This window comes from Planococcus citri, chromosome 5 (genome assembly GCF_950023065.1).
Source record: "Planococcus citri chromosome 5, ihPlaCitr1.1, whole genome shotgun sequence".
Taxonomy (NCBI): domain Eukaryota; kingdom Metazoa; phylum Arthropoda; class Insecta; order Hemiptera; family Pseudococcidae; genus Planococcus; species Planococcus citri.
In genome coordinates, this window is record NC_088681.1 from 35,981,524 (window position 1) to 35,994,421 (window position 12,898).

General features: G+C 34.0%; 1 protein-coding gene across 1 annotated transcript in view; it reads right to left on the reverse strand.

Moving 5' to 3' along the window:
* LOC135846337 (diacylglycerol kinase theta) overlaps nt 1-6,836 on the reverse strand; it is a 48,529-nt gene extending 41,693 nt beyond the window's left edge. Inside the window, exon 1 of the mRNA XM_065365367.1 lies at nt 5,995-6,836. Within this exon, the coding sequence (XP_065221439.1) occupies nt 5,995-6,124 (130 nt within the window). The 5' untranslated portion in view covers nt 6,125-6,836. The remainder of the gene's footprint in view (nt 1-5,994) is intronic.
* Between the last annotated feature and the right edge of the window lie 6,062 nt (nt 6,837-12,898).

The following is a 12,898-nucleotide window of genomic DNA, read 5'->3' on the forward strand; positions in this document are numbered from 1 at the left end:
TCGGCTTGTGCAAAAGCTGTGTAATTTTTCTTACGTCGATGTACATAACTGATCGATTAAGGGACACAAGTTCGAGCTGGAAATTTGATTAAAACTTTTCCACAAAGCAGGCCGCTTTCTGGTTTAATTAGTTAATTACAAAAGGCAATGGATTCGAAAGCAGAAGGGTCATCAATATGAATATAAGATGTTCACTTCGCTCGGCGCTGCGAAGTTTTTATGTTTCGTTGTCAAGGATTCGTTCTCGGCTCGTGCTACCCTAGACCTTTCGAGTTGGAGTTTTCCAAGAAAAATATATCGTTATAGACACAATTGTACGATTATATGTGTCAAGTACGCTATAGTAACTAAGTATATTATTATTCTAGGGGTTAATTTTTTTTTTCCTACAATGCATATCTTACAGGTTGTTGAGAATATTTTTACTCGTGTTTATGTAGTTCTCTAATTATATGTATACCGTTTGATTTGAATGAAAATAGTGTGCCTTCGTATAATACGAATATAGATTACAAAAATAACTCATTAGTTGATGGGTTGGTCGAATTCAACTCTTCGAAGGGGTTGTTAATCGGTCGATAACTCGATGAAGCTCGATAGGTAGGTACTTGCCTATATGCCTAATATTCTGACAACATTTTCAATTCAAATGAAATAAGTATTTCAATTTTAATATGATACATATTTATTTCCATAGTACCGATCCCATCTGAAAACAACCTTCCCTCACCAATAACCTGGCACTGTTTTAAGTACACACGAGCTCGTCCATTCATCTTGCCATTACAATCTCAATGTTTAGGGAGCATGAGTTACGCTCACATTTTATGCACAATTTTTAAAAATTTCATTCGGTAATTTTAATTTTAAAGCATTCAACAATCACGATAGGGTGAAAAGTCACATTCTACAGCTCTGATTCAAGCACTGAATGTCATTTTTGAATTTTTGGTGGGTAATTTTTTGAAAATCTTTGGATGAAAAATAATTTTAAAAATCAAAATTTTACCCGATTGGCCCAGACATCTCAAAATTTGAGATAAATACCTTTTTTTCGGCCCACCATAATCGATTGGAAAAAGTTTCAAACAATTTTGAGCAGTTCTGGAGCCTCTAATGCGATCTTTAAAACTTGAAAGTTCCATAAAATGTTACCACATAAAGTTGGAAATGCAAAATTCATTCCGAATCCCAATTTCAACGTGAATACGTCGACTGCAGGTGGTTTCAAGCCCTTTTAAAGCCTCCAGCTGTTTTTAGAAAATTTCATTGTGGTGTTTTTTGGAAAACTTGAACTTTCAAAAAGTCACTGGAGATTCCAAAAAATGATTTTCAAAGATTTACCGAAAATCGAAAAATGCACTCAAGTTTTTTGAGTATTTTCCTCAATTTTTTGAAATTGGTAATAATGATTAAAAACGTGCAACTGCTTTTCAAAATATTTCCTCAGTTCGTAGATGATTGGTCATCGTTCCATGTTTCAGCATACCTTTTCTCATAATTCGACTAAGTAGCTAACTAAATAAAATGAAATGTTGATTAATTCAGAAAAACACTCGGGTAAGTTGGGTAACCTGATTCAAAAACTATTATGTAGGTACCTATGTACTCTACATTTCAATTCATAAATGTGACTAATAGGTACCAATCTCATAAAAATCTTCGATAAAATACTTATCATAGCAACTATAAGTTACGTTTGCCATTTTAAAAAATTAATTTTTTCGGTACCAAGACCGCTAATATTGTAAACATTTGAAATGGCGAATTCATTCAAAAGAATTTTAGTTTACGATATTGGTAGAGGTATGTACGTTTAGGTATTTTTTCATTGAACTGAATTTACTACATGTACTCTACCTACATTTTAATTCATAAAAAAAGGTGAAAACCCAAAGAAACGCGAACTGTTGAAAAATTCTTCTGGAAAAACATTTTAAAAACGGTCAAAAAAGGCAATGTCGTTCAAAACTAAACACACAGATGCGATTCAATGGGAAAAAATAATCGATAAAGGTGTTTCAGCGAAAATCCCATAGATGGAGGGGTTATAGTAGTATGAAATTAAACACAGGATTCATTAAAGTCTTGAAATAGAAAACCAAGTTCAAATGTCATTCATTAAAAACAAAACACACAAATTGAATTCGTTTCTTATACGTGTTACTATCGAATTACATCTTTTTTCTCTGTGGGATATAGCAAACCAGCATATAGTCAGACAGATACTTACGATTAGATGGAAAATAGAAGTAATGCTCTTGGTAGGAGAAAAAAAAAGGAGAAAAGCAATGAAAAAGATATGAATGAATATCTTTGTAAATCATAATTCTAGGATTATCTTCGCAAGCTCGATATCGAATGAAAATAAAACCCAGTGTTGTCTAAGATACGACGTAAAAAATTCCAAATTTCAATCGAATTCGGTAACTGTTTCGAAAACGCGAGATATCTACGTTCTTTCGAGGTCATCGACAAGATGAACATTTGTTTAGAATCGATTTCCACTCTTTTCTCCATCGAACGAAACCACCTACTAATTCGCACTAGATAAAAACCTTTCGAGAGGCGAAGGCGAAATAAAACTTTTGATAAGATCGATTTTTAACTCGTATCGTCGTGTTTGGAAATCTGAATCATTTACGATAGGTACCTCACCTACCTATTTGACCAAATTATTTTATTAAAAATTAAATAAATACTTAAAAGCAAAAATTTGAAAAAAAAATATCAACTAGGTAGTAGGTACCTACCTATTCAAAAAAAAACTGTTCGCGTAAAAATTTTTCAAAAAAGAAATAAAATACTCGTAAACCACCAAATCGTACGAAAACTCCAAGGTTATCAACGTGCAAAGACGCAATACGCAGTAAATATTTGTTCATGTGCGAAATTTTTCAACAAAAACGAAGCAGTATGGAAAACTGATACCAATATTTTAGCATCGTATGCTTTATAATTGGTATTATCTTCCATCTTAAGCTGACAACCACAAACAAAATAGGTAAGTAATGATTTTCAACCCGTCTTTGTAGCCACGAATAATTTAGAGGTGAATAGGTAAGGTAACACAATAAATGGACATTTTTTCTCACTTGAATGGCATAAGACCTCTCACAGTTCTTACATATCATTTAAAAATGAGCGAGACCGAATATTGGAACTATTTAGACCTAACTCGTTCAATACGACAAAAAAATAAGCCTCGACCCAATACGATGTAAGGTGTCTAAATTTGGTCAAAATTCTACTCCACCTTCTTCCAACGAGAGTAAAAAACATATCTACACCGCCTTATCACTTTTTCAACGATTTTTCTTCAAGGGGTGCATACCTTAGAATGAATAATGGAGCAAAGAATTACATATTTTTCATCACAGAAAATCTTTTATTTTGGCAAAAACTAAGAATCTAACAAAAAAAAGGGGGGAACAAAATAAGAGCAGAAAATTTTCTATTAGTAAGGTTATAATACCTACTTATAATCATATTTTTCTAGAATTATTTGATCATTTCTGAAATATTTAGAGTAAAAAGTTGGAGAGTTCTTCATCGATTGTTTGCTGTGATGACTATTTTCATTTTTTGAAAAAAATTGCTATCGCAACAATCGATATTTGAAGGAAACTGAGGATCCTATGGAGAAAAAAAATGAAACGAACCAAAATTGTAGAGCATAAAATTTGTCACTAACTAATCCATTTTGGGGGGGGGGAGTTCATTTTGACCAAAATCCAAAAATTAGAAAACTCAACTAAATGGGACAATTTTTGGCTACAATATCTTACATATTTATGAGCTACTTGGTTCATTTTTTTTTTTTTTTTTGATAATTAGGCACTCTGTAGTGTTGACCACCTACCCCTTCAGCTTACCTATTACATATTTTCTACGCCAACAGGGATATCTCTTTCTTGTTTGAAAAATTCTCTTCCTTCTATATTACACTTGTAATTAAAAACCTTAAAATCAATTCGTCCATTTTCTCTTCAACATGTTTCGTGACTATTTCAGGTTAGGTATTGTCATTTTGTACAGTTTTCCACCTTATGAAATTTGATGGCATGGCATGGCGTAGGTATTCATTTTTTCCCACGAATTTTCATTTTACTCACATTAAAACTTGGAAAGACTCGTATTTTGGTATTTTTTTCAATAAGTCTAGAATAACTTGGGAAAAAAATGCCTAATTACATCAAATTTTAATGATAAAATTGTTGGAAGGGGGCTGAAATTAGCTTTCAAAAATGGAGTTACAACTTTTTTTTTTCATCCAAAATTACTTCAACTAGAACGAGAAATGCAGGGATTAATAAAATAAAATTAGGTATGAAAAATCAAAATGATATCTCTTGAAAAGTATTTTCATCCTGTTTTGAACAAATTAGTACAACAAAATTCTCAGCATCACTTTTTTCTTGAGTTATTTGGGAAAAATGAGAAAAAAGTGATTGAATGCAAATATTTGGTCAATATTGAGAATTTGTTGAGTGACTGAATCAAGAGGCTATTTTTTGATAGATTTTTTGTTCTTTTTTTCCATGTTCACTACACTACCAAAATTGAACCTAAATTTTTCTCATGTCTATGGATGCTTCCATCTGAGCCAAATTCTTTTACTTTTTCAGAATAATAGCGTAGTTTTTAGTCAATGATTCTTATCATTTCAATCGAAAAACCCTCCGTTGAGCTATCAGAGCTAGGTACTCAAAAATTCAACCTTTTTATCGAATATCAGGATTGGCAGTTTTTTTTTGGCAAGTATGTATCTTGAAAATGAAGCTTCTCAAGGGAAAATAAAAACTCTATATTCATTATTCAGCTTCCAAAATGCTTCAAAATTTCGAGCATTCCATCTCAAATTTCAAAATTTACAATTTTTTACAAAAATCTTAAAATAAAAGCCTGATTTTTGGAAAATATCTTCTAGAGACATTGAGATTCACTTTAAAATACTCATTTTTTCAGAAGCAGATACTCTAAACGAATTACTCACTTGCCACAAGAAACATTTATGAGAGGAAAACATGAATTCACCACATAACCTCACGATGCAATAAGAACGAGGTAGGTTAGCTATTCAAATCTGAATTATTCAAGGAAAAAAACATCCCAAACATCAATATTTTGGAAATGAACGACTCAATGGAGCAAACTTCATTTCATCAACATCATTTTTAAAGCATTATATTATTAGTAAGAGCAACAGCAACTTTAGAAAAGCATCGTTACGTTTTAGACGATGAAATTGGAACCTTTATCGATTTATTCCAACTCTCAATTAGTTTTTCGGTCATTTTTTATGAGATATGAATAATTTTAAATGAAGATTTTTGTGATCGATTCGACTGAAGTATTTACTAGTGTACAATAATGATTTATCGATACCTACCTAACAATCCACAAGGTAATCATAAGTAGATTAGCACTGTAATTTACAAACCGAGGAAGGGAATGAAATGGGCAAGACCTAAATTAATTATGAGATGTAAGTATTTTTCGGATTGATCATCCTGGAATTGCTATAATAAGAATGATGCGGCTAGTGAACTTATTAATCAGGCGATTCTAACATCTTTGTGTATAGTTAGGTAGATTTTAGACATGAACTTTGGTTCATCGTATTTCCACACGATGATATTATCGATCCATGTTTTGAGAATGTTTTCCAAAAAACTTTGAACAAGTTGGACTTGACAATCGTGATTATGATATTCGATCTGCGAGTCGACGAAGGCGTTACGAACGTACCTATAATGTAGATGATTCTAATAAGTACCTACCTATTTCACTTCGAAGGGTTCTTCAAACAAGTGGATTAGATAGGTACTTTAGAACTGAATAAGGCATCAGCAACAGCGTTAAAAAGAGCAAAAACGATACGATTAGGTACGGTAAGATACTCGTACGTAGAAAGGTATAAAGAAGCAGACTGTTGATTAAGGTAGGTAAGTATACATATACGAAGAAGTGATGAATTCTCGAGTAATTTACCTTCGCAAACAGATCCTTGCTGCATCAGTCCCCAGAGCATATCGGTGCAATTGTGGCAGTATGTCGGCCGGTGGAAGGTTTTTTTGACGAAGCTGTGACCAAGATTAGTGGGAATTTCCACAGCCGCCATATTGTTCCCCGGCCACCGATCACGGCTTGTTTTACGCCAGATTTTCTTCTCAGCCTCGATATTGCGACTCTCTCAGCGAGAATAGCCTCGCAGCGCCGGCATATTCGGGCTCCGGCGCTATTCAGCTTCTTTTTGGGTCTGGTTGGTATACCTTGGCAAAAAAACCTGTACAGCACGGAGCTTCGGCGGCCGCTACGTTATTTCGAAGACATTAAATTCCAACATAACGAAAGCGGCGAAATTTGCAACTCGGTCGCGACGTTTACCAATCGAAAAATTCCGTCTTCGGGGCAGAATTTTAAACGTTCTGGCATTTTTCACATTTCGAAGACGAATACGAAGACGAAACCCGCGGCGACCATTTGCGGCGAAACTCGAAAAGCATCATCATTTTTTCAAACGCTTACCAGACGGCGTGACGCGATCATTACATAAGCGAACGACCAATTTCCATCTCTTGTGGCTTCTTTTTTTTCGGCGATTTTTTTCACGCTGCCCTGCAGGTCGTATTTTCCAGCTTGGTCGGTTTCGCGATTATTTGGTCGGTGAAAAATCACGCATCTCTGGTCACACGATCAGCAGCGAGATTCTCTTCCAGCAGTGCAATTTTTGTAGCCCCGAAAAAATATATAGGCCAACGCCGCGTTAGCGAGACCAGAACAGTTACACACTATGCTCACAATTACCCAGTTTTTTAGGCGCAACGAAAATTTGCGTTCGAACTGAGTACGCAACGCGCAACTCCTTCGCGCACACTAAAAGCCATCTCCTCTGACCTGGCTGAAGTTATCCACATCTACAGCCACACGTTAATTCACGTTTCGCAGCGAAACGCAGCAGCGTGTGAAAATCTGGCTGCGTAATTTCAGATCATTAGGTACTTATGTTTTTTTGTTTTTGTTTTTGTTTCTGCTTTTTTGTTTCACTTATCAATTAATTGACGAAAGACGAAAATAATCCGGCTTTTCGAATTTCAAATTTCCACTACGTTGGTCATTTCTGATGCACAGGTATAAAAAAATATTCTAAGGTACCTAGTGTACATTTCATTCGAACAAATGAAAATTTATTATTGTGTACCTATACCTACCTACTATTTACAGAAGTTCAATTCAAAGTTCAAAAAGCGAGCTACAGCAATATAAATTTTATGATCACAAGAATGTACCGGGTGTCCAAAAATAAGGTATTTTTATGTTATCAAAAATGAGAGAAAATTCTCCGCTTGAAAATTAGAAAATTGAATAGGTAATCATTATAAAATGGGCGTTTGAGTGATTTTTTCAATGAAACAGGAGAAAATCCTTCATTTTGCATTGGCAATCGCTCAAAAGCACATTTTTTCGATTATTATTCGATTTTTCAATTTTGACTGGGCATATTTTTTCCCATTTTGACTTATCAGAACGTATCAAAATCAAAACCCCTTATTCTTGGACACCCTGTAAACAAAAAACGACCATCGTGCAAATCACTCACTTCTTGCAACTTTGAACTTCTGTAACTTTTGAACGGCAACAGCTAGAATTTTGAATAAAACCCCCTAAAAAAAAAGAGGATAAAGTTCTAAATATTTTGGCCAGGTTTTAACAACGCTGCTGCGTTTTGTGCTTAATGGTGAATTTCAGTGTGGATGTGGATATCTTCAGCTCCGTTCTCCTCTGACGTAAAACTTTTGCACCGGGAAACGGATCGCTAAAATATTCCGGACCTATGCTTTGTGGATTAGCAACTGGAATATAGCTTTTTCAAATGTATTCGCCACGTAAATTTACTTCCTTTCCCTCTCTTTCTCTGGATTCACTTCTCTCTATGTCTCTCCTTTTGCCTCGTCGATTCTTCTTTTGCCTTTTTTTCCGCTATGTGTATTTCTCGCTGCGTGCTTTATGATTCGCGACCAACTGGACGCATACGTCCATCTCATTAGGGGTAGAGGGTGGAAAAACCGCGCGTACGATACGTCTGACCGGATCAAAATGGAAATGAAAACAAGCCCTTGGATTTCCACGATCTTCATCCCAATCTTTATATCACAAGTCTATTTCAAGATTCATCATCAAAAATATGTGCTATTCAACAAAAATATTAGTAATTTTTAAATTTAGTTTAAATTAAATATGTATGTATTATTGTTATAAAAATTACAAATATTTTAAATGGATTTTACCTACTAATTAAATTTTAATTCATTATTATTATTATTATTAGATATTTACTATTTTCAATTTATTTTATTATTTAAAATTATTTTGGATTATTTATGAAAATTATTTTTAATTTTATCGATAGTAAATTTTTTTGATCTTTTTGAATTGTATCGACTTTATTAAATTTAATCAGTTCCGGTTTTAAGGGGGGGATTCGGGTGATAATCCCCCCCCCCAAGAGGCCAGTTTTTTGGAAAAAATTTTGATGCTACATATAAAGTGGGAATTTTCCAAGCATTTTTGCGCTCTTGTTTCACTGAGATGGATGCCGATTACAAACCGATGTTCATTTTTTTTCATCTTTTTCGAGAACAAGAAGCCTTTTTTTTCTTCTCAAGCCCACATTATAGGTATATTTGTACACGATTTACTTTGAATAATAATACTTTGCAGACAAATTTCAGTCACTGAGGTCCCTCCTTTTTGAAAATTAAATAAATAAATGACATATTTATTCAGTGGCGTGACCAGGGAGTGAAGGGGGCAATTGACCTCCCTTGCGAACGAAAATTTGAAATAAAACATGCAAATAAAGTGAACGTTTTTTTTTTGTTGTTCAGACCCATTTTTTCTGAAAATTTTCACTCTCGCTTCGCTCGAGCAGTAATTTTGCCTTCATTTTCATAATATAATCACCACACATCAAGATATGTTTCCAGAAAATGACTCCTAATTTCGATTTTTCATGCCTAAAAATCTGGTTTTGCCTTCTCCTTGAGGAAATTCTGACTATGCCACTGTATTTATTTGATTTCTGCTCTCCGAGAAGCTTAATTTTACCCCCCCCCCCCACCCAAAAATGAGACGGCAAAATTGTTTGGTTCTGACTCAATTATCCCCCTCCAAGGAAAAATCCTGGCACCGGTACTGAATTTAATGATAAACATTTTCTAAAATAAGTTTTTTCGAAATTCAAATAAGTAGGTAAATATAAAAAATAATTGTTATATTATAAAAATTATTTTTTTATTGAATTCGTTCGTTTAATTTTGAAAAGATGAGACAAGGGGTAGGTAAAGGTTGATTTTTTGAAATTGAGAAACATGACTGCAGCGTTACATTTATAAAAGGGGAAGATAAGTGAACACGATGAGTCATTGACAAATGTGACTGCAAGAAATTTATGGCTAATGGGCCAATTATGTTTGCTCACCTGCTTTTTTTATAGGTACATGTACATAAGTACAATCTTAAATGAATTTTGGAAAACAATGTAAAAACATCAAGTGTCTGAAATGGATTTTGTGCATGGTTAAAATTTGGGAAGTTGATAAGAATAGTTTGTTTTCGAAAAAGAATATGTCAGGCTAATCATCACCTTCATCCTCGATTTGAGAATTTTACATCCCTGGTAAGTTCTAAAAATAAAAAAGGTCGACCTCTCCGCTGGAGAAAATTTTGATTTGAAAATTTGTCAAAAGAAACACAACCAACCACCTTATATATACCTACCTACTGAAGAGACGATTTATATACACGTAGCCCAGTATAATACAGTACAAGATGTAATTAAAATTGTTTAAGCTGCGTAATTAACGTTAATTTACGTTAAATAAAAATATTAAAAAGCGCGCGACGCAGATTGAAAACGAAGTTTTTAATTTTTCCACTTAATATCGAAATGAAAAATTAATTAAGACAAAAATTAATTGCTATATTTTTATCGTAGATAATTTTGTTTCGGTGAATTTTTAATAATAAGTTTCAATTGCAACATTCGAGTGGTAGCTGAGGCGGCCGGAGAGCTTTTCTCGGCTTTTATTTATTTTTTTGCTACGAGTTAATGAAAAATAAACAAGCTCGTAGAAGGATAGCTTGCGTGGCTCTTTGGTCTTCATAGTTAGGTACCTATTGGTGGAGTGGAGTGAGCTCTCTTCTGCCATGTCTGTGTAGCAGCACCTCCAAGGTGTACTGAACTCCTACATCTAATACTGTACTATACACTATAGACAGACGTGTCGTTTTTGTAGCATAATTATGTGCTATGAAGTCGAATCTGTTGCTGGTTGTATTGAGAGTGTAGGTAGGTGGCCCTTTTAGCGTTCTCGTTCTGGGTAGATAGGTACTTGACTTATGATGACGGTTCATAATATGACACAATGCTTGGAGGGAAAAAATAATATGTACTTACGTGATGATTTAAATACAGAGAAGACAATACACAGACTATTTGAAGTATTAATAGCATCATCTAGACGATTATTCGGGGATGACGAGGCGCTCGTAGCGGGGTAAAAAGGACCAAGTAGAGATACTAGGTATTCTGTATTATGAGCTGTAGTACACACAGTATGTAGGTATGTATGTAAGATACCCATATACCATATTGTGTAAGTATATTATTTATACGTATTCGATGTAAATTTTTGTTTTGACGATTATACGCGCGTTGATTATTCGTAAATGGTATGCGGTTTAACGTCGACGATAAAGTAAACAGCCGAAGTATATACGTGGTCGAATGTATATGAGTCTGTGTGGCACTGTGTGTGTGTACGATAGAAATCGATGAAATATTTTACAACACAACGGAATATATATACTGTAGAGACGCGTCTCGAACTATATAGTACGAGTACACATCGTGCTGTAGAAATTTAGTGTGCGTAGCACACTATTACTTTCGGTCTGAAAGTTGAAAAATTCTTTGGCTCGAATGTTCTCTAGCAAGAATGAGCTGATTTTTTTGAAATTTTCATACGTTGGTGAGGCCTAACATGAGGCAGAGGACGTCGTAGTTACGAATGTAATTACTCAAGTACCTTCTCGAGTAATTACAATTACCTAATTGCGAAAATTTGTACCAAAAAAAAAGGATAAGAAAAGAGCCATATCAAAACCGAAGCCTTCGTTAGTTTTATTGTATGATTTTACAACCTTTAGAAAATAAATTTCCAATTTTAAAAGTTGAACAATGAAAAAGGTAAAAATTCAAAATTTATTTTCTAAAGACTATAAAATATAAACCAATACCTAAAACTCATTTTCCACTTTTTCAAATTTTTCAAAAGATGCAAATCAACGAACACAGTGGGTTATAAAAACCTCTCCCATTGTTAAATTTTGAGAATTCCAGGTGAACATCTCGGTGATTATCATACCAAAAAATGTGCAGAAATTCGGCCATTGCTGAGTGTTCCCAAACCAGTGTTCAAATATTTTGTCTGGTGCAGCAACCCGATCAACGTAAGTGTAAGTTGGGTTGCCGACCATAAAAAACGAAGGGGCAAAGTTATGGGCTGAGAATTTGATTGTGATGTGTTGCAGGACTTTTGAGAAAGAGCATAAGAAAAGTTTCTTCTCCATTTTATGTTATCTTCAAAATAGAATGAGCTACGATTGACTTAAAATTTTAAAAAAGCTGGGAAGTATATAGCAGGCATTTATGTAATAATTGACGTAGGCAGTTTATGAACGAGGCTTTTTTTTGTAGATTATTCAAAGCTCTAGAGATTAAGTTATGTTTCGTTATTTGCCTAAGCTTGAAATAAAAATGCAAGACTAAGGTACTCGAAAAATGTAAAACTAAGGTATCAAGTTCAAATTTCACATTTTGAAATTTGCAAAAAATTTGAGCGCCTTCACTTTTGAGTTAAAGCAAAATTAATACAACTCAACTTGCAGAACTTTGAACACTATATATATACAAAAAGGGATGTTTATATTTTGCCTGTATTCAAAATTCAAGGAGTTGATGGTTATTACAATTTCAAAGTTCCTATCCTTAAATGATGCTTCGGTCTTAAACATAGGCAAAAAATGAAAAAAGCATCCTGATTTGTAAAACTTAGAAGTTTCCACAAAAAAGGTCATCTTCATTTGCCCAAGATTTATAAAATTATAGGTGCCTGCAACAGTATTTTTAACATTTTAGATTTTAATCAATCATTGCTGCTTTAATTTTTAAGATAAGCTAAAATTGAAAACGAATGAACCTTTATTATGCTCCTTCCAAAATCCTGCAACATGGCATGATCAGATCCTGTTCATCAGTAATATTTAAATCGAACTGGGTACCTACCTCGAAAAATCGACTTGAAGCATCCCATTATTTTGCCCCTTCAGTTTTTAGGGTTGGCAACCCAACTTACACTCACGTAGATTGAGTTGCTACTACTACCAGGCAAAATATTTCACCCTGTTTCAGAACACCCGGTATTTTAGGTTTATTTTGATTGCAGATTATTGAAATTTGAGTGGGGATTAAACTTCAACCAAAATTGGCAAATGTTCAAGTTGTTAGGGAGGGACAGAGGAGAATAAGAAGCAATTCAATTCAAATTTATTCAATAATGGTATTATAAAAATACTCACATCGATCGTAGGTATGACTTATTCTGCTTTAAGAATTTGAAAGTGGTTAGGATAGTCCGAAATTGATAAACCACGTTTTGACGGTTTTTAAATTAAGTTTCTAACCCAGTAAAATCTCCATTAAAACTCACATTTGACTTTGAGGGATTTACCAGTCTACATGTTCTATACAAGCCTAATTTCTGCCTCTTTAATCATTTGAAGAGTGATATTCCAAAACTCGCTTTGTCCATTTTCACACCTTTTCAGGAAA